General features: G+C 56.1%; 4 protein-coding genes across 4 annotated transcripts; 3 read left to right on the top strand and 1 right to left on the bottom strand.

Moving 5' to 3' along the window:
- Positions 1 to 1,049: 1,049 nt before the first annotated feature.
- COCSUDRAFT_64873 (hypothetical protein) lies at positions 1,050 to 7,293 on the top strand (the record flags this gene model as incomplete). The annotated part of the gene is made up of 13 exons (XM_005650350.1): positions 1,050 to 1,145; positions 1,393 to 1,547; positions 1,670 to 1,778; positions 1,871 to 1,957; positions 2,215 to 2,449; positions 2,853 to 3,103; positions 3,361 to 3,589; positions 3,797 to 4,011; positions 4,354 to 4,458; positions 4,599 to 4,706; positions 4,912 to 5,064; positions 5,388 to 5,615; positions 6,716 to 7,293. The coding sequence occupies 13 exons, from the start codon at positions 1,050 to 1,052 to the stop codon at positions 6,800 to 6,802; spliced, it is 2,058 nt and encodes a 685-aa protein (XP_005650407.1). The 3' UTR covers positions 6,803 to 7,293.
- A 237-nt stretch (positions 7,294 to 7,530) lies between these two features.
- On the bottom strand, positions 7,531 to 17,092 carry COCSUDRAFT_40112 (hypothetical protein; the record flags this gene model as incomplete). The annotated part of the gene is made up of 21 exons (XM_005650349.1): positions 7,531 to 7,781; positions 8,120 to 8,351; positions 8,526 to 8,775; positions 8,943 to 9,907; positions 9,971 to 10,181; positions 10,353 to 10,613; positions 10,861 to 11,045; positions 11,364 to 11,525; positions 11,729 to 12,029; positions 12,195 to 13,051; positions 13,270 to 13,412; positions 13,555 to 13,644; positions 13,819 to 14,749; positions 14,864 to 15,106; positions 15,203 to 15,407; positions 15,582 to 15,807; positions 15,927 to 16,124; positions 16,234 to 16,313; positions 16,410 to 16,516; positions 16,786 to 16,917; positions 17,042 to 17,092. 21 exons carry the CDS (start codon positions 17,090 to 17,092, stop codon positions 7,531 to 7,533), a joined length of 6,081 nt encoding a protein of 2,026 aa, XP_005650406.1.
- Positions 17,093 to 17,809: 717 nt separating this feature from the next.
- Positions 17,810 to 19,503, top strand: COCSUDRAFT_32403 (hypothetical protein; the record flags this gene model as incomplete). The annotated part of the gene is made up of 5 exons (XM_005650348.1): positions 17,810 to 17,932; positions 18,212 to 18,438; positions 18,560 to 18,705; positions 18,853 to 18,995; positions 19,430 to 19,503. Coding segments are annotated over exons 2-5 (491 nt in total), but the record flags the coding sequence as incomplete, so codon positions are not given.
- A 1,778-nt stretch (positions 19,504 to 21,281) lies between these two features.
- On the top strand, positions 21,282 to 21,626 carry COCSUDRAFT_60871 (hypothetical protein; the record flags this gene model as incomplete). Its single annotated transcript, XM_005650347.1, has 2 exons — positions 21,282 to 21,439; positions 21,617 to 21,626. The coding sequence occupies 2 exons, from the start codon at positions 21,282 to 21,284 to the stop codon at positions 21,624 to 21,626; spliced, it is 168 nt and encodes a 55-aa protein (XP_005650404.1).
- Positions 21,627 to 23,565: the final 1,939 nt, after the last annotated feature.

Below are 23,565 nucleotides of genomic sequence, written 5' to 3'. Positions count from 1 at the left end.
GGATCTAATTACTTTTTAAGAAACATGCGTCGCAGTCAAGCCCCATCCAATACGTCTGCACCGCGCAGTGGCACCACAGTAGAGATAGGGGAGAAGTCAATCGCCACTCAAGCACCGGTAATGAAGAGAAGATGCCTTGCGATCCCCTCAGTGAGCAAGAATGTACCGATTGGAGGAGCATCACAAGCTTTGAAACAGTCCAAGGAGAACCATGTCAGTTGGCCAGCAGTGGCTGAATCAGTCTCAGTGCAGTACTTCACTGTCCTGTACACAAAAAAGGTGCCAAACAAGGTATTTTCACGCGCTCTGTTGAGTACAATATTGCATGGATAACATAGCTGCAAGACCCTGCATGTCAGATCCTGGACACGTTGATGCCTGAAATTTAAGAAGGTGTTGCAGAAACGGAAAAACAAGTCTTTTGCTGATGGGATTCTCGAAGTGAAGGAAGGCAGCAGCTGCACGCTGTACGATGAGGTATGCTCTGAATCTCTTTTGGCAGGGTCAAATGCTGCTTGTGCAATTCAGATGTCAGCACATCCTCACAATAGTGTGATTCTTGCAGGAAGGGAAGGTAATTGCTAAGGGGGACGTCAAGGGCTGCAAGGATATGCCTGAAGGGGCAGAAATTCCTCTAGGTACAATGCTTCTCCATGTCATGCATGTCCCGCTGAGTCCAGTGGATCTGATGGATGACATCAATGCAGCGGCTGATGACTCGCAGGAAATTGGGATCTGGAAGTTGACCAGCAGATTGACGCAGAGCATTTCAGGTGTCCATTGCTTGCTTGCCATAACAGGAATCTGATCACATGCATTCTCTATGTCGCATCATATGATGCATGTCGTTCAACCTCCACTGATGAATGTGTAATTTGCCGCTGCTGCATGCGTCCCTACAATGATTCCCGACACTTACATGCAGGTCTGGTCAATGCTTCCTGAAGGGCAGCGTTCCAGAAGCAGGAGTCCTGCAGCCACCAGCAGCAAATGCATCAGTCGCATTCCAAGCGCCAGGGAGGCAGGGCAGCCGGCATGTGCCAGCATGCATGCCCAGCACTTCGCAGAAGGTGGCTTCTTTCCTGCATGACCCCCATGCACTGGATGCCCTCGTCCTCAACATGCAGCAGTGGCAAGGAGGCAAGGTGACTCACACCTCTTTCTCCCTCTTGACCTTCTGCAGCAGCGTGACATATGCCTGCTTTATTTGCGGTGCCATGTGTGCGCAGCATGCTGAATAAGAGATTACACATGCATGGGGCAGGTGCAGGGGTTGGCAAGGTGACTCACACCCCCTTTCTGCCTCTGACCTTCTCCAGCAGCATGATAGTGTCCTGCTTTTCTGCATTGCTATTTGTGTGCAACATGCCGACTAAGATATCACACATGCAGGTGCAGGGGGTGGCTCCCGTGGTGGTGGACCCTTACCTGGGCAGGCACCTGCGGCCGCACCAGCGTGAGGGCCTGCAGTTTCTGTATGAGTGTGTCATGGGCCTGCGCGAGTCCGGCCGCTTTGGAGCCGTCCTGGCAGATGACATGGGCCTGGGGTCAGTATTTTCCTTCTGTGGCAGAATTGAGCCATGGGACATGATGACTCAGAGAGAGATGCTCACGATTTACATGGCATGTTCATGTGTCTTGATTCTCATGGAGACATGTGGTGGTGCAGGAAGACCCTGCAGGTGATCAGTCTCATCTGGACACTGCTGCGGCAAGGACCTTCTGGGAAACCGGCTGTGAAGCGAGTCATTGTAGTGACACCATGCTCCCTCACGCAGGTAGGAGTGTGACTCTCATATCTGTTTGCATGCATGCACCTTTTAGGTAGCAAGAATGGTGCAAGACTCAGCTGGTGCATCTCCATGCGCAGAACTGGGCAGACGAGATCAAAAAGTGGCTGGGCAACGAGCGTATTAAAGCCCTCGTGCTGCAAGCAGGACCGGAAGCAAAGGGGCAGGTACGTTGTTTCGGCTTGCACATGTCCCCTTCAATACCCGCCTTCAATACCAATCACATTTCTCCATGCATGACTGCATAGCTTAACAAGACCTGTGGAGCCTTTGATGCCTGCAATGTACTAGCATCTCATTGTACAATATGAGCGGCACTCCCAAATGCAGAGGCAAGGCACAGATGCAGGGCGGTTGCATCCACATCTTTGGAGCTATCATGCATGATGTCAGGCCGACCGTTACAAGCCATGCATGCTGGCAGGTGCTGGACTTCAAGGCGGGCAATGTGTGGAAAGTGATGGTGGCATCCTATGAGACTCTGCGCAAGCACACGGATGCGCTGGCGGGCTGTGTGGACCTTCTGGTGTGCGATGAAGGCCATAGGCTGAAGGCGGCGGCCGGCAGCAAGACCATCTCGGCTCTGCTGGCCCTGCGCTGCCCCCGCCGCATTCTCGTCACTGGCACGCCCCTGCAGAACAACCTGGACGAGTTCTTTGGTGAGCCCCCATCCCTTCATGGCAGCTACATGTTTTCTGAGGACCCAATGCGCATCCTTTGCCGCACCAATCCTGTCAGGAAGTAGTGACTTGATCAGTATTAGTCACACTGAGATATCACATGAGGCATGGCCCAAGCAATGCACTACACATTACAACTTCGTCAGGCATCCTGCTGCAGCATCCTTTAAGGAATGACAGAACCAAGCTGAGCTCGTCAGACATGTCACAGTTGTAGACCTGCATGCAAAGATCCACATCTGACATCTACTCAGATCCAGAAGGGGCTGCCCTGATGTAGCCAGAGCTTTAAGCCTTGTCATGTTCCAAATTGTCTTAATTTTGTGACCTAAGTCATGGACGAAGGGCCGACATGACGCAAAAATGATGCATGTGTGTGCAGCGCTGATCAACTTCGTCAACCCGGACCTGCTGGGCTCGATGGGCACCTTCCGGCGCATCTTTGGGGACCCGATCTCACGCTCGCGCGACCGCGACTCCACACCGGAGGAGGTGGCGCTCGGGCATCAGCGCTCGGCAGAGCTGAGCCGCCGTGTGGACGCCTTCATGCTGCGCCGCACCAAGGAGATCAACGCGGCGTACCTCCCGCCTCTGCACTCCTTCGTCGTCTTCTGCCCGCCCTCCCCGCTGCAGGTGTGCTGGCGCGTGCATTCCCATCACTTTCATCAGCATGTCATCTTCATGCCTTCAGTAAGGATCTAGGCAGCATGCATGACGTTGTTGCATGCTACATTCAGGAGGGGATTATATCTCTTGAAGCATGGCAATACGAATGGTGATGGAGGAAGCTTGCTCCACAGAAGATTGACCCCACATGTTCTACACCTGATGTTTCCTGTACCTTCCGTTTACTCATTGCTTGGGCTAAAAACGCCAGTATGTCTCTTCAGGTGGCGCTGTACAAGCAGCTGGTGCGCTCCAACATGGTGACATCCCTGCTGACATCAGCGGGCGGCTGCAGCGAAGGCAGCGCGCTGTCATGCATCATGGCCATGCGTAAGCTGTGCAACCACCCGGACATGCTCTTCGTCGGGGACGACATGGAGGCCGCCGGTCTTGAGGCGGACCTGCACCCCCTGTACCCCGCTGGATACCAGCTCGGCCAGCCACAGCACTCTGGTGAGCCCACCCTTCATCCACTCCTTGTGCATGGGCTGATCTGCAACACAATATCCAGCACTGACATCCAAGTAAAGCAGAAGAGCGGTGCTTGGCTTTGTGCGCATCATTAGGGGTATGTTTGCTCCTTCTGAGTGCTCAACTGGTATGGAAGGTAGGCCTGTTTCGAGGGCCTTCAAGTATGGCTTTGCAATTGTCCTGTTGCAGGGAAGATGCAGGTCTTGGAAGGGCTGCTGGCACATGTCCTGGGAGGCAAGGCAGGTGAGCGGGTGGTGGTGGTTTCCAACAGCACCAAGACGCTGGACCGGGTGTCGGCAGTGTGCGACAGCCGCCGCTGGACGACTGTGCGCATCTGCGGAGACGTCAATGCCGCCAAACGCCAGGACATCGTCACCGCCTTCAACCGCCACAACGTTGGCCAGGTCCCCGTTCTAACCTCTGCACAGTTGACTACACTGACAATCGCAGCCTTGTTTGCATGTTTGCTTTTCAGCTTGTGCAGGCACTCATGGTTGGTTTTAGAGCAGATCCCCTTTGTGCTGCCTGTGTCCTAGGCAGGGTATCACGTGTTTATGTTTCACTAGGACATCTTTATTGTCCTGCAGGGTCTCAAGAGCGTTTGTACATGCTCTGCACTTGCAGATTTATTTGATAAATATTTTAGAGGTGGCATGTCGCTTATGGGGATCATGGGTTGGTCATGTGATAATGTAATCTGCTTACTGAAGGCCCGAGGATCACATCATGTCAGCGGTGTCATGCAGGTGCTGCTGCTTTCGGCAAAGGCCGGGGGCGCGGGCCTCAACCTGATCGGCGCCAATCGCCTTGTCCTCTTTGACACAGACTGGAACCCCGCCACAGACCTGCAGGTGATCTACATGCCTGCACAGTTTTCGCAGAACATGTGAGGGAATTTTCTGGTGTATCTTCATCGACCTTGATCTCTGCTCTCTCGTCTTCTTGCTCTGTGGTTGAAGGTATCTAAGATGTATCAGTGACTGTGGGGCAGGCAATGGCGCGCATCTGGAGGGACGGCCAGACAAAGCCCTGCACCATCTACCGGCTGCTCACGACAGGCGCCATCGATGAGAAGATGTACCAGAGGCAGCTCATGAAGGTGCTGCATTCTGCCCCACTACGCTGTTTTGATTCATTTCATGCCACTTCAATGTGGACGTGCATTCTTTTAAAAAACTGGGCATCCTCTGGTGCGTGTGGCTTTTGAATCAGCACTAGTCCAAGAACTCAGTGGAGGCTATTTAGAGTGTTTCTCCTATGGTCTCTCCTTGCAGCACTGATTTATGGTATTGAGTAATATACAGGGTGAGCTGGCGGATGCGATGGAGCAGGCCAGCAAGCAGAAGGGGCCTTCGTTCACGCGTGAGGAGCTGAGGGCACTGTTCTCCCTCAACACATCGACTTCCTGTGAGACCGCTGTCATCATGCGCAACTCTGCCAGCGCCCAGGACTGGCTGGTGCGGCGCTATGTGCTGATCATCTGCTGTCAAGGCCCCCGCCCTTGCATCATAAAGAGAAAGAGATATGCACACATCAAAGCAGTGCTAGGGAAAAAAGAGCGCCATGCATGGATTGCAACTTGTGCACCTGCATGGCAGCCCTTCCCCTTATTTTGATGCTCGGTCTGCCATCAAGAATTTCTGTGTCTCTTTACTTAACTTTGGGAGAAGAGCGCCGTGCATGCAAGTGTCCTGTGTGAGGAAGAAGCACCTTAGCCCATTTGTGCTTGGAGGTCACAATATCTTCAAGTCACGGTGCTGATCTGTTTTGTGCCGGGCAGGATGTGAAGGACAGTCTGGATGATGAGCCTCTGAAGGCATGTGTGGCAAGCGGAAACATCAGCTATGTGAGGAAGATCGCCAACGAGCAGGACTTTCTGAAGGACATAGAGCAGCCGCGCGAAGCTACGCCTCCAGCTTCTGATGATGCAGCAGGCGGCAGCTGTCAAAGCTCAGAGGATGGTGTAGCTCTGGACAGGGACACAGCAGACACAGCAGAGCCTCAGCCGGTCAATGGTGCCTTCCATGATGATGTGGATTGCTTGGAACTAGAATTGTGAGTGGCATCATGATGGTCAGAGGCAGCCTTGCCAGGAGTCATCAGCACAGTCTCGAGAAGGTCGCACAATCGAGGATAGGAAAGTGGCTCTTCCATCGCCTCAGAGAGATCACAATCGTGATCATGATTATCGCAAGCATATGTGGATCAATATTGAATTTGATTGTAATAGCACAGAAAGAATGTCTTATTGCAGTTACTATTTAGTAAATTGCTTGCGTTGTTGCTGTCAGCCTTGTCTTTGCATGCGGTCATCTTTAGAGCTTGCAGGGTGCAGGTTGCATCCCATCTCCAGTGTGATTTTGCAGTGCAGAATTTGCACCTCAAAGAGAAGGAAAGGAAGTTTCACATCAACTCCAGTCCCCTTGACCGGGAAGGAAGGAAGAGAATCACACCCCGACAAGGAAGAGACGAACAAGAATCGAAAGGAAGTCACGTTTCAGGAAGCTGCCCCCGAAGCGATGCGAATGGCCTTGATATCGACCACTCATTTGTGTCCAACGTTGCAACTTGTGACAACGACAAGCGCAAAAATACTTCATTTGCGATTTGCATTGTAAGTTCTGCATCACTACAGCACACTGAAATGCTGAGCAACATGCAAACGTTCAGGCTGCCGAGCCCAGCAGTCTGCCGTCCATCACGAACACAGGTCACCGTGCGTGCAAGCACAGCTACTGCAGCTCCAATCAACCCGAACATTCAAAAAGATAACGAAAAGGTGGTCGACACGGTACTTACCTCTTCAGTGGGCAAGCAGGTAAGGCGCACCCTGTCCGGCATCGCCTCTGAAAACGACTGACGTAATCAACGTAATGATTTCTTGATTGTGTCACCTCAAGTTTTGCGTTTCTAAATCTCATCGAATGTCAAACTTCGCTCACAGGTGGCGTACTGTCGCTGCTGGAGGAGTGGGACGGTGAGCGCTGGCACTATATGCTGTTGCTCAAAAACTCTTTTCTATCTAAATATTCCTTGAGATTGATTCAGAAATTAAAACTAATATGTTCTTCTGACGGATCTCCTGAGTAGTTGTCATTGCTGGGACAGTTTCCCAAGTGCAACGGAGCCCATGTGGCCTTCAACAAGGAGACAGGGGACAACGTGGGACCGCTCCTGATCAAGAAGGACGATTGATGAAGTCACAGATGGGTGTGATGCAGCCTGAAAATTTTCTATCAAATCCGTCAGGCAAAAGCAACTGTGCTGCTCGAGGAGAACCGAACATTCTGGACTGAGGGGAGATTTGTAGAGCAGAGAGAGGCCCATTGGCAGAACACGGTTCTCAAAAGCCATCATTTGGCTACAGGCAAATATGCTCAGTATCTATCCTGCGCAAAATGCGCCCAGTGTCACATTGGACAGGAAGGTTTTTTTTTTGCCGGTGCTATGGCCTACGGGCCTGCCCATTAAGGCTTGAGGAAACAGCATTGGTAGCATCAAGCTGTCTGTACACTGCATAGACTCAAGCATGAGGTATTCCCCTCCTGTTATTGGGTCATGGGCGCACTTTTCAAGCGTGTTGTCAAGTTGAAAAGCTGATTGCAATAGTTTATGATGAACATCGATATCGCAAGGCAGTGTCACAGATTATCTGTGGCAGATTCAAGAATGAAGATTGCGTGGACACTGTTACTTCCAGACTGCTTGTATCTCAGGTTGTGACTCATTACACAGAAGTCGATATATTGGAGTATAGTATGGTCAATGCTCCTACTCTCACACAGGGCGCTCTAATGATGTCTTCAACTGGCATGCACACAGACAACTCTCTCTCTCTCTCTCTCTCTCTCTATCTCCTATGCCCTGCTAAATCCCTGCGAAGTCTCTGCCTCCAAAGTTCTTCTACTGCAAAAACCACCACATCAGCCTGTCTTGACGGCTGTGGGGATGCCGTAGCACACCGGCGCAGCCCCGATCAAGTGCGGCAGGCGGCACACGCTGCGGCTGACTGCAACGCTGCCGCTGATACACATGCTGCCAGCTTTGCCATCCTCATTTGGCGCAGATGCTGACTCAGCATCGGCAGGCAGCCACTTCTCAAGCAGCGCCATGGCAAAGCGGTCTATGTCGCGATCCGTCACGTCCCACAGGTTTGCCACGGCTGTAGGGCATCCTGCACATGCGAAAGATATTCCCCCTCCACGTCTGCATCTATGCTAATCAACCTTTACATGCACAAGCCATGACGCTTGTTTGTGAGGTGTTCCTCAGGCTGCTGGTCCCACAAGGCAGAGCAACAAATGGCAGAGCTGCCAAACGCTGCTCTGCCCTGGCAGTCATAGCAAGACCTGTAAGAGATGAAAGAAGAATCTAAAGAACATCAAAGTATTCATGGCAGCCTTGACCTGCAGCTTGTCTGCAGACACACCTTGCCTTTTGGAAAGAATCAACCAAGGTAGTAAAATTTCTAGGGCAAAGAATTTGTGGGAAAGGCAGGTGGCGGGGGGGCACCAGCGAGCAGGTAGGCGAGGACTGGGCCGGAGGGGTCGTAGGCGCCGGCGCGGCAGAGGCGGCCGGAGGAGCACCCCATGAGCAGCGACGCGGAGCAGCGCGGCAGCCGACGCAGAACGTGCGGCGGCAGGTGCTGCTGGCCGCCGCCGTGGCCGCAGAACACAAACAGCTGGCGCTGAGTCAGCGCGGTCGCCAGCTCAGCGCCCGGCAGCCCCGGCGCTCCCACGCTGCCCTGTCCAGCGAAATGCAACCTCGCCTTGTCAACTTTAAATCCACTTTTGAAATTGCAAATCGCAGTTTGCTTGAGCAGTAGAGGCCATGATAACATATCCGTACTGGGCATGTCTTGTGCCGACAGAGACATGACAGAGAAAGTTTTGATGTATGGTTGCCTGCTAGGGCAGACCTGCCAGCCGTGCTGCTGCTGGAAGAGTTGCTGGAAGGTGGACTGCGTGGAGGCCAGGTCTCCAGAGGGGTTCAGCATGAACACAGTGTCGTGCACATCCACACTGCTCAGCGGCCCGCAGCTGGCTGGCTGCCCTGCAGACTGCGCCTCGGAATAGGCCTGCTCTGAGGCCCCTGAGCTGTCGGCAGATGGGCTGCAGCCACGAGCAGCGATTGCGCATGCGCACGCCAATGAAGGGGCCCTGTACATCCTGTAACATCCCATACACAGCGCTATAAATCCTCCCACCAACCAGAACCAGAAAGGGCCTGAAACATGCAGATTTTCTCCATGAGCTTTACAAAGTACATTGCTTCCCACTTGCAGACGAAATCTCTGCATTTTATTGCTATCAATGGGGGCATGTGGAGGAGGCACCTGTGCCTCTGCAGCGCAGGCAGGCTCTCCCAGGGCAGGCTCTGCAGCTCCTCATCCAGGATGAGCAGCACAGGGCCGCGCTCGGCCCCTTTGCTGCCCCCCGCAGACTCCTTGCCAGGCCCCACCAGGCCGCCACTGCCCAGCGCCAGCGCTCGCATGCGCGCCCCCAGGTCCCCCACCTCCCCCTCCAGCTCGCCCAAATCAGGTGCCCGGTGGATCACGAACGGCGCTGCGCTCCTGCGGGTGGTCCCCTTCCCTGCGGAGGCCTCTGCCTCATCCCCCGCCTCTGCTGCACTGCCGGCGTCCATCCCCAAGGAGGCCTGCCTCCTGGTGCTCTTTCCCGCGGTGGCAGCGCCGGCCTTCTTCCTGGCGGCTGTCCGCGGCTGCACCGCAGGCGTCTCCGGCACCGGGGCGGGTTGCGCGCTCGCAGCAAAGCTCACGCGGCTTCTGCCGCGCGTGCGCTTCCCGGCGTCCGGCGGCGCCTCATACTGCACGTTGCCGGGCGGCCGAGGCCGCAGCGGCGGCACGGCTGTCGGCGGCAGCCGGCTCGCCGCGGCTATGGGCGGTAACTGCGCTCCTTGCGCGCTCGCGGCCGGCGTCTGCATCGCGGCGAAGCGGCTGCCCTGCCGCGCGGTTCTCGGTTGCGCGGGCGTTGCAACGGCTGCGTTCTCATCTCCGCCAGCCCGTGAAATTTTCACAGCAGCGGGTGTCTTTGCTGGCGGAGGGTCATGGCTGCCGGTGTCCCTCGAGCGGCTGAGCCTTAGGCCGCGCGTGCTCGTGCCTGCCGGCTTTGCCGCCTCTGGCGCATCCTCGTCAGAGTCTGTCTCCTCCACTGCATCGCTGTCGCTTGCCGAGGCTACTTCCTTTGCACTTGCCCTCGTGGCTTTCGGCAACGCCGGGGGCCGGGCTGCCGCGGCGCGGCCGCTCTTTCGCGGGGCCGCCCGGAGGGTGCACCAGGCCTCGTCCTGCGCCACTGCCCACAGAGAACCTCTGTCACCATCCGCCTCTGCGACACAGCTCCTGGACACGCAGTCTGCCTCTTCTAGCTCTGCTGCCTTGGGTGCTGCCCTGCCTCGCCTGGCTTTCTGGGCGGGGGCCTGCTTCCTCCCCCTGCCGGGCGGGGCTGCCGCAGTGTTGCTGATGTCTGTCAGGGCTGAGCTCAGGCTGAGGCCGCCCATAACACTGCAAATGGAGTCGCCGTCACCAGGATTACCGGCTCTCAATGCCTCAGCCGCCCGCCTGTCCACAGCACATTCATCATCTTTACAGAATGTTGATGCACATGGTCTTCCCAGTGGACACGGCTGTTAATAGGAAGAAGGTCAGATTCACATCAAGCCAGCATTTTCAGACACCACTGATACGAAATATTCTCCCAGCGGACATGGCTGATGGAGAACAGGAGCACACCTGATCCCTCTGGCCATCTCCGATGCGGCGGTCTCAGGCTCACAGCAGCCCAGCAGGCGGCACAGCTGCTGCGCAGCCGCCAGCAGCTGGTCTGAGTCCAGGGCGTCCTGTGCCTGGAAAATGGCTGTGAAAACTTGTCGCAGCGCCGGTGGCCAGCTGCTACCGGGCCCTGAGGCTTGCAGGCTGGGCGCCAGTCGCTCAGCCTCCACGAGCACCGCTGCAGCGAGTGGCTGCGGCTGTGGCTGTCCCAGCAGCATGCACCTGCGCAATGACAGACTCATTCATAGGCGAAAACGCCAGTTACATTGGAAGCCTTGCACACTTTAAGTTGGGCCCTTCACATCACAGCAGCTTTCCCAGATATGCCTCATATAATAAAGATTCTGGACAACTGATAGGAGGCATCTTTGGCACGATGACTTCTTTTATCACCAAAGATAAGCTCGTGCATAAGATGACATGCTATGGCGTTCCAACTAGACAGGTAGAGAGGAAACCAAGTGCTCACATCCAGGGGCCCAGGCAGGCTTGCAGGTGCAGCAGGAGCCGCTTCAGGCGCTCATCCAATGCCAGGCGGGCGCGCCACCAGGCGGCCTTCTGCGCCTTCGTGTCCCGATCCCCTTGCCCTTGCATGCTGGCCGCGCTGTCCTCCAGAATTGCCTCCAGCTCCTCTGCCGCGCTCACACCCTCCACCTGCTCGCACACACCTCTTCCGACTCTCCACAACTGTGCATCATGCTTGGATGCAGGTGATGATTTAATTGTCCATGTTCTGTCTCTCGATGAAGTGTTATCAGTGCACCTTTGCCATAGCCAGCCCTATCTTTCACCTGTTCCAGCTGTGCATGCTGCAATAGGATGCCCTGTCTACCCGCCTGCAAGAGAGATACTTGTACTATGGCTATGACATTCCTGATTCTACCTACCGCCATGATTCCATAGATTATGACACCTTGAGCATTGTCAGAACGGCAGGGCAATGGTCTGAAGTGCCAGGGAAGAAGGTGGCACCGGTTGCGTGGCTGGGAACTCCACGATGATGGGTATTGCGCCGATCTCGCAGCGGCTCAGCAGCCATCGCCCAGGGCGCGTTGGATGCACGCTGATCGAGGACACAGGAGTGCCTGCCAGGAGATGACCCAGGCATGCATCCATGTGCCGCCTGGCCTCCTCCTGTGCACAACAACAAGCATTCACGCCCGAACGCGCTGTTGCATATTGGTGCAGCATGGTCTGATGCCTTAAGAGATAATACTGTAATTCGCCTATATTTGTAACACGCATGCTACAGCGAGTGATACCACATCATTCTCTCTATTGGCATCCTGGCAACAGCACACAATACTTTTTACTACCTGTGTGCTAGGGATGCACACCTCCAAATATTGCAGCAGGCCAGCGGGGGACTGCCCAGACGCCACGTCAGCGAGCAGCCGCCGCAGCCGCGCGTCATCAAATGCGTCCGGCCGCAGCGCCGCGCGCACCCGGCCCATGGCGGCCAGGTGGGCGGCGTCAGGGGGCGTTCCACGCCTGCGCTGGCCGCTACGCAGCTTCGAGTCAGCTATAGCGGCGTGCTGGGCGCCGATAGACGCGCCAAAAGAGGCGTGCAGGAACAGCGCGGCTGCATGCAGCAGCTGCAGTCGGCCGCACGCCACAGACAGCAAGCCCGCCACCTTCCTGCAGTCGCATTGGAGACCATTCGGAAAAATAACATTGCATTCTTGGTCACCAGGCATCTGCCCTCTATCGTAAGCAGTTTTCACAATGCCCTGCTTGACAGTAAGGGTCTCTCCAATGAATATTGGAGTCCAGATGATATGCTGAAGTGGGGCAGGGGAGCACCTTGACAAGCCTGGGACGTGGCGGGAGAGCAGGTAGGCCTCCACCAGGAGCACGAGCTGCTGCAGGGCATCTGCATCGCAGCCAGGAGGCTCAGCTGCGGCTTGCGCCGGCTTGGCAGCCGCCGCAGCCGCACCCTTCCTTCCTCGGCCCCTCCTGCTCACCGACTCGACTGCTGCAGGGCGCAAGTCCTCTGCTGCACCCTGGCTGCCCCACACAGAGGCCTCCTGGGTATTCTCTGCCCGCTGCCTCTCCAGCAGCAACGCCTTCTGATAGCTGGCGGCGGCCGTCTGCAGGGGGAATGCCTCGCTGGGGTCCGGCCCATAGCTAGCACAGGCCTCACCAGCCGCATCGAGGTGGCTCCCCGCAGCAGCTAGATCCCCCAACACAGCCTGGCACGCCGCCTGCTGCACCCGCACCCCCGCCACGAGCGCAGTCAGCGGCCACCGGCACTCACAGAATCCCGCTGACTCACCCTCCTCGCCCCTGCCCTTGCCCTTCCCCCTGGTTCCCCTGCCCTGCCGTCCGCTGCATCTCTTCTGTACGCCGCTTTCTCTGCCTCCATCACCGCTGCATGCACCCTCGAGTGCCCGCAGCGCGTGCTCGGCAGCTGCATGGTAGTGCTCCAGCGCCTGTTCTGGCGCGCCCTGCCGCTGGGAGCCACCGCCCCTGACCCGCGCCAGCTCCGCTCGCATCAGCGCTGCAGCCTGGCTGGGTCCGCCTGTGTCCAGTGCCTCCACAGCGGCTGAGGCGCAATCCAGGTGGCTGTTGGCCTCCGGCCACTGGTGCTGTTTGGCGTGAACATGCGCGAGCCTTGCTGCAAAGGCCGCCAGTGTCGTGCTGGCCTCTGCTCCCTCGGACTGCAGGGATCACCACACGCCTTCATAACTTGGAAAAATATGTGCTGATGTGATGCCATAGGATGCAGTAACTGGCCTGGATTTGGTCCCCTTGTGAGAAGTGAACAGGCAATCACCTGGCTGCAAGAGCCAAGCAAATGAGATGCACCAAAGATTATAAGGCATGTAGCCCTCATCACAGATGCATAAAGTCTAGATGTTGCTGAAGATCAGCTCACCATGCACAAGCCTTCCTTGAAGGCATGCAGGGCGTCGTCAAAGGCCCCCATGCCCTCGTACAGGTCCCCGCACTGCAGCAGGCACCCCAGATACAGCCACAGCGCCTGCCACTGCCCTGCAAACGCCTGGCCGCTGCCATTGCCTGCACGGCAAATGCCATTTGCATTTGGCTCAAACTACCCATTTATTCTTTCTCATTGCAGTAGAGCTACTGACAGGTGATTGATATAATGCAGCTGTTGAAGCATCATCCTATCGAGCATAGGATACGGCAAGTAAAGCACCTGCCGTGGGAGCGTCCCCGGTCGGCATGGCAATGGCATTTGTCAAGCGGAGTGCCTCTGTGGCGTCGTGCACACCTCCCACCATGTCACCTGCAGAGTTGCCTGACAATGTTTGAACCCAGCATCACACCGTACAGAGCGTGCAATCTCCTATACAAGTCATAAGCCACACTCGACATAGCACTTCCAAGGCATTGAGCGTACCTTCTCTGTGGGCCTGGGCGGCAGCAAGTAGGTGCAGCAACCCCCGCTGCAAGCTCGCACCCGGGCCCTTGCTCAGCTTCGCAGCCGCATCAGCCGCGATCTGTCTCAGCTCCTCAGTGCTGGGTTGTGCCGTCCCATCCCCACCCTCGGCGATGCTCGCCAGCGAGAGCGGGTGACCGGACATGCTCTCACCAAAGCATGCCTGCAGCAGCGAGGGGCGCGCATGCGGGGCAAGTAGAAAGCCCATCGCACAGCCTGCCGGCGAGTTGGCCAGTGCCGAGAGCGCAGCGTCGCTGAGGCTGTCCTGGTGAGCTCTGGCGGCTGTGACAAGCGCACAGCTCAGCTGCTGCTGCTCCTTGGCGCTGCCCTGAAGCGCTGACATGTATCGCAGCTCCATCATCATCTGCAGCAGGTCGTCTGATGACACGCCCTCCGGCTCTGCACTGCATTCTTCTGCTGTAGCAACCGCACTGCTAAAACAGGCGGATAGCCTCTCCACAGCTCGGCCCCGGGCTTCCTTCGCCCTCGTCCATTCAGCCTTCTCGCCCACATGCGCGCTATCCGAGCATTCGACGTCGGCGGCCGATGAGCTGGCAGTGCTGCTGGACGTACGCCGCGCGGCGGCCGCCAAATGGAGCGCCAGCATGGCGTGGACTGCCGCGCTGTCCAACAGTGTTGCCTCATCGCCATGCGGCTGCAGCAGCTCATCGGCTTCTTCCAGGTCTGCTGCGACAGAGTCGGCAACATCGGCGTCCGATGAGCTCTGCGCGGCGCGGCAGAGGCGGCAGCGCGCGCAAAAGAGGAGCGCTGCTGCGTGCTGTGCTGGGTCCGAGCTTGGCGGGTGCATGGCTTTCACCAGAGCTGTCAGGCCCCGCTCCGCCTCCTGCCAGCACATGCCGGCACCTGCAGGCCCCTCTGCTTCCAGCTGCATCCACTCGCTCACCTCCTCCCTAACCACTGCTTCCAGCATGCCTGCCGGAAGGGCCAGTCCCTGTACACCTGAGACTTCCAGCCAGGCTGAGAGCAAAGCGGCAGTGGTGTCTGACGGCTTGCTGCGGTGGCGAGGCTGCTGTTGGGGCTCGCAGGGAGCCACCATGGAAGTCACCATGGAGGTCAGGCTGGGCAGCTGATCAGGTGCATGGTCACCGCTGAGCGCTGCAGAGCGGATGCTAACAGCTGCGTGCACCAGGGGCTGCAGCAGGGGGCCCGAGGCGAGGCCCAGCTCTGCCCACAGGTTGAGGCAGCCCGCCAGGATGTGCAGCCCCTTACGCGCATCACCCAGGTCTGCCATGCACCGAGCCAGTGCAGCGGCCCTCCTTGCTGCCACTCCCGCTCGCTCCTCTGACGCCTGCATAATACAGCAAATCAGTGAGCAACATGCTGTGTCATTGAGATGTGAACATGCTGCTTATGAACTCAGGCATTGTGTGGATCCGGTAATTACCTTGTCGCCTGACGCAGCTTTAGCTGCCAACACAGCAGCGACGGCAGCCTCAAGCGCCACACAGAAAGGCTCCTGGGCCTCTGAATGTCTGCCTGCAGCCGACAAGTCGTGTCCGACAGCGCTCATGGCAGATGACACCCACGTCAGCTCATCCTCCTTCAGCAGCAGCCCATCCCCACCGCGACCCTTGCTTTCATTCCTGTCCCTGCAATGAATGCCATTTCTCAGTGGTGATGATTTTCTATCTATCAGGTAGCAGTCCACCCCTTTTTCTAAACGCGCATGCTTCCCCAGAAAGGGATGATGCATGGCCATTAAGAGGCAGATGTTCACGAAGGCATGGACACATGGACCGATAGATCTTCATAGCATGACTCACATGTGCAGAAAGTGGCTGCAGGCTGGCCACATGATGCTGAAGCTCTGGATGCTGCACACATCGCCATTGCCAACGAGCGCGGCGCACTTGCTGCGCAGCTGAGCAGCGCAGACCAGCGCACACGCAGCAGAGTAGGCATGCATGGCCAGGAATGCATCGGCCTGCTGCCCAGAAGCAGCATCGGCTGCGGCTGCAGCTGTGAGAATGGGTCCAACTGCCTCAAGGCCTGCACATACAGTAACACACCTTCTTGTTATGAATGTCTCTTAGTAGACACACAACATGGGCAGGTTGGATTGCCCTTCTGGTGATATGGCAAATGTTGAGGCAAACCCCACTGCCCACCTGACGCCACAGTACACGCAAGCTCGCCATCTGCTGCTTGTGTGATACTCTGGAACATAGCGTCCTGGCTCACGGTCTTGCGAAGGAAGCTGACAGCGCGCACTGCTCCTGCGAGGAGGCGATGTGTGCCTTCCCTCACTTCTGACTGCAAGCTCTCGAGGGCCAGCACACCTCTCCTCAGTGTTGAGAGCTCAGTACCTGTGCAAGCCAGAGCCTAATCAACAAACCCCAAATCGGTACACATGCTTGTAGTTTCCAGTTGATTTTTGACAAAGTCCTCAACTTGTGCCTTGTGATATTGATATACCTGGGGAGCCGTCAGCGGACAGAATGTTCAGAGCACCAACATACAGCTCCAGCAATCCTCTAAGCGTCCCATCCTCTACCCTGGAGCACAGAAACACAGAGCTATGAGCACATGGGCAGGAGTGTCAAACTTGCTTTGTGGCATCATGTTCTGCAAATACCAACTCTTGAGATCACCATCGCAGGGCAGCCTCTATGAGGGAGGAGCATGCCTCTTTGACACTGCGTCCAGTCGATTGAGAAGCCTTGTTGCAGCAGGGGGGCTGACAGCTGACCGCGCTGAACTGTCAACGATTGCCAAGATCTGCCTCGCCCCCTCCTGACATGTGGTTCCATTGGCCAGTACTTCGAGGCTCCATTCTGTCAATCCCCAGCTGTCTTCCAGCAAGGAGGCAAGCTTCAAGACCACCTGTCACAAGTGACGATGCAAACCCTCGAGGAAAGTTGTCACTGCGTCAACCCACTGGCCTTGATATACACATTGGTCTACGTCAACCCGAGTCAATCACATCCGAGTCAGATGATGTGCTGAATGGAGTTTTAAACGGCTCACTTGGGAAACTTTTGGCAGCGTTGAAGACTTTATGCAGGCACCCACTGCCAACTTGCAGATCTCCTCAGCTTCCTTTTCCCATCTCTGGCCCAATTCAAGCTCTGGGTCGTCCTCCAAAGTGAGCAAGGCTACCTGCATGTATGCAAATGCATTGTTGCTTCATTTTGACAGGCTCAGTCACAGGTCTCAAGAAGGCGGCAGTCCAAGGGGCAGAGTCTTTGTGATCTCACCTTATAAAGGTAGCGAAAGAGTACACCTTGGTGTTTGGAGTGGTCTGAAGGAGGCAGCAGGCTGTCAAAACACCCATTCCTTCAGCTCGGGTCAGAGGTGTATTGACATGCTTGCATACACTAGAAGGAGTGAATGTAAAGCAGCAACGCATCTTCCAATTCTGGTTGCACACCTGATCCAAGGCTCGAGACCGTTGCAGAGCACAGCACAGTCCTGCAGCACGTCTAGGGCACTGCTGCTTTCATAGCAGTGAATGGTACAAAGGAAAAGATTGGACACAGTGCCCACGACCAGCGCCACGTTTTGTCTAGCTTCGTTGCATGCTGGTCGTGGAAGCACGGGGACGACGCGATCTCTAACAGTCCTGTGCTGCTGCAGCTTTGTGCTTGGCAGCAAGTCACTTGTTTGGACACCCCAAGACGAGCATATATTGGTATATAGTACCCAGGCCTGTTCTTTTGCAACGTTATACTGTTGCAGCGACACGAGCTTGCAGACATTTGTGTAAAGTTTGACCTCCAGCTCATTAGAATTGCCCTGACGCGACTTTTGCGTCGGACACCTCATCCTGGGCCCTTCTCATAATAACTCAGCCTCGAAGTGCTTCTGCATCCGAAACACTCCTATTTACAGCAACACTGGAACATGCAAACTCCCTCATCCTCCTGTCTGTTGTCGAACAGGTTTGAAGATTTGTAAGGAATTACTAATATGCACGTGCAAAGGCTTCTCGCTCACGTGCCCTCTTTGAAGAACGCAATTTGCGATTCGCAGAGGAGGCCAGAAGTCAATACGGACAATCAAAACACTGTCTTCGGAGAGGTCTTTGTGCTTGCTTTGCTCAGCGCTTGCTGCCAACGCTTGACTTCGGCCGGACGGAGTTCTCGAGAGACCTAGCAACGCGCTTGATTGACAGGTTTGCTCCCTCTTCCATATATCTTTGCTGTTCTAAAGCACATAAAATTGCATGCGTAATAGAGGGCATGTAAGAGCTTGTCTCCAAGACACGAGGGCCGCCGTCTGTTCTGGAACTTGCTGAAAAGGACCCCTTTTGTCCTGTTGCAGCACAAAGAAATGGGTCATTCCCCTATCGAAATCTTTCATAGCTCAAAGACTCAGGCTTCAGGGTTGATGTCACTTACCCTCAGTGTCCTGACGCTATGAGAAGGTGATCGCCGCACTATGCTTTTTGCAGGCGAGAGCTGTTCTGCATGCGTCGTGCTCTCTTTCGCATCGACGGGACTAATTCGGCTCTCCTTTCGCTTTGCAGCAGGTACTCTCGCAGCCAGAAGAGATGGGCAACCCTTTTATAATCTACAGCGATGAAGACACCAAGAGCGCTGCTTTGGAGGACTGCCGCTATACTAATCAGCAACGCGGGCCACAGCACCCTGCTAGGGGCTTACACAGAAATCCTTACAGGTGCTGCAATGCTCCTTCGAGGTGCATGCGTTGACCAAGTCTGCTCAAGACCCAAACCTGGGCTGATCTCAAGAGAACTCAGAGCAGATTTTTGACGATTGGATTGGTGGTCTCTGAGCAGGAACCTGAGTAACCTCGTTCGTGAGAGGGCACAGCAGGGTCCCTGGCTGCCGGTAGCTCAATTACCTGGACCGCCAGAACTGGCAAGTGCTTCTGATCTTGATCGCTCTGACGCGGACAGCATGCCCGAACTGGTCACTTCTCAAGGTATAGAGCATTCTCTACGTGCAGGCTCTTCAAAGCATAAATGTTGGTCCTGTGCGCTATTAGAGAGGCGGTCCACCCTTGCTTTGAAAGCTCCAGGCACCTTCTGCCTGATTTGCCTTGGTGTGACCCTTGCTGTTCTGGTAACAGAGTGGGATCACTACACCGGCATGTCTGACAGCGACGACGACGGCGGCCACATCATTGATGAGTACGGCTTAGAGGAGGCAACAGCGCTGCTGCCATCTCGAGACTGGCTCCTCGGCGTGGAGCGGCCCACGCCCTATGACGAGGTATTTCCCTTCTATCATTATTAGTATTGTCCTGCCAGAAGGCACGTCCTGCAGGCAGGCTGCAGTTTCCCCTTCTATACACCCCAAAATATAGGCCCCGGCTGGCGGGGGCCGGTACAAATACTGAGCACCGTGCCCACGGTGGATTGGGTGGTGCTTGGAGTTTAACAAGTGGTAGAGTTGTGGCAGCCTTTAATTGTGCCCGGCACCCATCTCTCAGCCGCACTAGCATAGCAAGGCTGACCAGCATGCAATGCCCCTTGTGGGCAGACCCTCAGGTGGTACTGAAGACTTCAGTCTTTAGAACCTTTAGTACTGCCTGAGACCCTGCGAGTTCTTGTTAGGGACGCGGTGTTCGCATGCGGGCAGAATGATAAGCGTGACCTGGAAAAGGAGTTTGGCATTGACTCTGGCAGTCTGGTTGGCGCGCGCAGATGCCGCATCTGGTGAGGGATGAGGAGATGACGTCGAGCGTGCTTGCCGAGTGGGCGTCCCAGAGGCGGCCGCGCACTCGCCCCGACCGCACAGACCGCCCTGCCAACCCCTCCGCTGACCAGCGCCGCGCCGCGGAGCCTTCCCCAGGTGCCGCTCACCTTGCAATGTGCTGCGGCGTCCTTGCAGCTCACACTTTTCTGACTTTTGTATGTCGTCATATTGCATCTCGGTCCCTCCAGAGGTGCGCGGCGCATCCTGACTGGGTGTGTGCTTCGGCGCAGCGCATTCTGAGGCGATGGCGCTGATACAGCAAGAGTGGGAGCGCGTGAGGCAGCGACCCGGATCGGGGGGAAGGACCAGCGTTGAAGAGGTGCAGAGGATTGCTCAGGAGGTGCTTGCGCAGGTGAGCCTCTGCTCCCGTCTCTTCAGTTGTCTGGCTCAGACAGTGCTGGCTCCCTTGAGAAGATCTTGCTGTCTGGCAGCTTGTGATCTGTCCTCAACAATCCAGTATGCCATGACGATGAAGACCCCTGAATGTGCCTGCTTCCTGCCGTTCTGGGCCTGGACAAAAGTAGCAGAGTTGCAGGCTGACGCTGTGGGTGTGGGGCTGCTGTGCACAGATGCAGGCGCGCGGCGTGCAGCTACCCGCAACGCTGCCCACCACGAGGCCCGCGACTGATACGCAAGACATGACGCCCGAAAGATTGAGAGAGCAGGTGGCGCGGCTGCGCGCGCAATGGCCACCGGCCGCAGCACCTGGCCGCGCCGCGGAAGCCGTAAGGCAGCCCCCGGGAACCGAGGAGAGCACCAGAACCGAGTTCAGGGCGAGACTTTTACACCAGCTGGTTGCGAGGCGCACTGCGGAGGACCAGGCCAGTGTGGAGGCTGGGGCGAGGATGGCACAGTGGGCGGTTGCTTCCGTGAGCATCTGCTCCTCTACACTGAATGGCTATTCTCTGAGCACCCTTGAATGCACCTGTGCTCTTAGTGGGGCTTGTTGCCCTTTTGGGTCTCGGCGCAAACCAGCAGAGCTGCAGGCTGACGCTGTGTGTGTGTGCTGCTGTACTCAGATGCACGAGAGGCCCCCCCGGACTCAGCATGGGCCAATCAGGGGAATTTCAGCAGCCATTGTGCGGACTGCACGGGCGCCCACGCAGGAGCCGCCATACAACCTTCCCAGCCGCAGTGTGACAGGTAACGCCATTCGACCCATTCCCCCAAGACGCCCTCGTGCATTCCTATTTCTGTGGAACTCTACCCCTGTCACACCCCATCCGAATTGTCGGCCCTTGCACTTCTCCTGTGGGCATCTGTAGGGCAGCCCTCTTGCCGGGAGCGGCACGGTACTTCAGGCCTGTGCCGGCAGGGTGCGAGTCCGTTGGTGGATTTGAAGTGCTGCGCGGTGAAACTGACGTGCTCAGGGGCTGTGGGGTTGTAGAATTGACGGCCGAACTGGAGGCAGTCGACAGAAGGCAGGCGGCAGCGCAGAGGGCAGGAGTGGTAACAGCGAATCCCAGCATGCTCGACAACCCGGTGCCGCACTCGCCGTGGGTCCGAGCGACACATGGGGTCCGCGTAGGGCCCCCCGAGGGTGCCTCTGACCCTCTCACCGACTACCTCATGGGCCGCCCGGAGCAAGCCCCACCGCGCGAGCGGGCGATCACCCACAGCCCCGCGTACGACAGGTTGCTGCCCCCTGTGGGCGCTCACAACATTCTGGACCAGTTGACGGGGATGGCGCGCGCGCGATTGGCGCAGCCGGCCCCGGGAGCACAGGACTAGATGCGCGCCGGCCCTGCCGCCGCTGCAGGTCGCGCCGCCGCCGCTGCAGCACGCGTGCATACATCGGGGATGTCCGCCGAGCGGGCGTTCCTCGTGCGCTCCGCGAACCGCGCTGCCGCCGATGCCGGGCTCAGGCCGCCGCCTTTTCCGCCGCTTGGGGCGCCGTTGCCGGGCAACAGGGTCGGCGGCACAGTCCGCACCAACCCCGCTGTGCTGCCCCACAACGAGTGCACATGAGGAGCTGATGTGTGGAATGGGAAGTGCAACACACGCCCTCGTGGTGTGAAGGATCCCATGCAAGCGAGCGGTGCATGCTGCGCTGCAACCAGTCACTGGTGGAGCTCCTGCAAGGGCCGTGCCTCCACACTGCAGCGTTGCACTGTGATGCGATCCTGTGTGCAAAGGCTCTCGTGATTTCTCGGGGATTGAATTTACCTGCCCTGCTACGGCTGGTTCAATGGGGGCTTTGTGTCACTTGGGCAGAAATAAATGAGCTTGTTTCACACTCGTTTGCCATTTCCAAAGGCGACTCCCTCTTGATCAGGGTGTGCTGGGCATGTAGCGGACATATCAGCGACGAAGTCGAGGAACTAGTTTGTAGCAAAACGAGATGTGGTCGGCGGTTGATCTTCAACAGTATGGGGTTGTTGAGTACTTTTGAGTTGATAGGCCTTGCCTTGCATGATCAATATCTCCACATACCATATGGTATGTATGATACTTGAGCGGAGTCTTAGCCGAAATATGTTCTCCATATCGGGTCTTTCCATGTGCTTGCAATGAGTTACTCTGCACTCATCTGGAAGGAGCTGCAGAGTTGGTTGTGAATTGCAATTTAGGAGGTCAGTTCAGACATCTACGAAGCCTACGATGATGTCCAAAGTGGGTATCAGTGTGATCGCAAGGTGTTGCCAAAGCACCCTCTTGTCGGGTGCACAAGTTTTGGAGATTTGCAGCTGTGGATACATGGCCTGCTGAGATGACTGCTCTGTCAAGAATGCCTTTGACGCTGATACCAAAAGGCAGGCAGACCGGATATCCTGCAGTACCTTTGTTTTCTCTGGAAATCCGTCTCAAGATGTAAAATTGTGACTTTTGAAGTATCAGTCCCCCACAATAGCAGGATGTTACACCCGCGAAGCAGCCCTTCCTCCCTGCCTTGGCGCTCGCTCTGTCTTGATGTCTACATTTTTTCCTTAGCAGGATGAATTTTTTAGGCTGCCAATGTTGATCATTGCTTATGCAACGCACATAAACATGCACTGAGGGCCATGTGTTGGTCGCCAGCTGCAGCACTTGCACATATGCGCAGATCTGCATGCTGCATGATGCAAATTTGACCTTCAAGGACATTCATAGTTTGTGATGTACAACATATGGGGCCATGCATTATGTCCACAATCTTTCAATATCTTACATTAAACCCTTGCTGAGTTCTCCAACAATTTCTGAAAAGAAACATGCCCAAAGAGTTGAATTCAAGTAATCCCCAATTGTTGCAACTCATTTCCGTACATGCAGGCAGCCTCCCACAGCCTCACATGGCTGCCAGCGTGGCTTTGCCACGCCAGCAGCCGTAAGCCTGTCGGGGTTGAATATCTCAAGGCAGCTACCCTGGTAATCGTGGAGAATCAGCTGGTACCAGATATTTCCAAATGGTCTTGCAAGAAAGCACCCCGGCATTTACCACATGATTGGCTTCAAATTGAGCCACTCAAACACAGCATCTCGGCTGACTAAGGCAAGCAATTGCACCAATGTGAGACTTTGCATCATGTCGACAAATTTTTGGCTAGCCTGAAAAGGACGCCTCATATGCACGAAAGCCGCCTGCAAAGATGTAAAAACCCCAATGGCTCTGCTCACTTTGCAGCGCGCATCTGGGGCAACAATTCTCGGCAAAATGCTCGGCTTGCTCCCTTGGGCAAGTTTATACAAAGTGCCTCCGCCTGCACAAGGCAGGCATTGGCCGACACTACCAAGCCCAGATATGGGCAACAGCTCTCAGGACAAGCTGTCCGCCCTCGTGGGCCCATTTGACCCAGCCATACATCCGGTTGACAAACCTCCACACGGCTCATTACCCCCAAGTGGCTGCCGCACACAAATTGTTCAAGTCAGGGCTCTGCTCGATGTTTTGCATTGGTATGCAGTCAGCAGAGACAGGCCCGGACGCAGCAAATCATTCACGCTTAAGACACACTTCACACAATGCTGGGCCCTGTTAGTCATGTGCCTCCCACACTGTACCCATGGGGGCGCTTCCCTCGAAAGAATTCAACACGCTTGTGCACCCTGGTTCGGTGTTCAACTTGTGTGCAATACATAGACGCAGAGGTTGAAAACCTCCGCG

The sequence above is a fragment of the Coccomyxa subellipsoidea genome (assembly GCF_000258705.1).
Source record: "Coccomyxa subellipsoidea C-169, whole genome shotgun sequence".
In the NCBI taxonomy this organism is placed as follows: Eukaryota; Viridiplantae; Chlorophyta; class Trebouxiophyceae; family Coccomyxaceae; genus Coccomyxa; species Coccomyxa subellipsoidea.
This window is presented reverse-complemented; position numbering and strand designations above follow the sequence as displayed.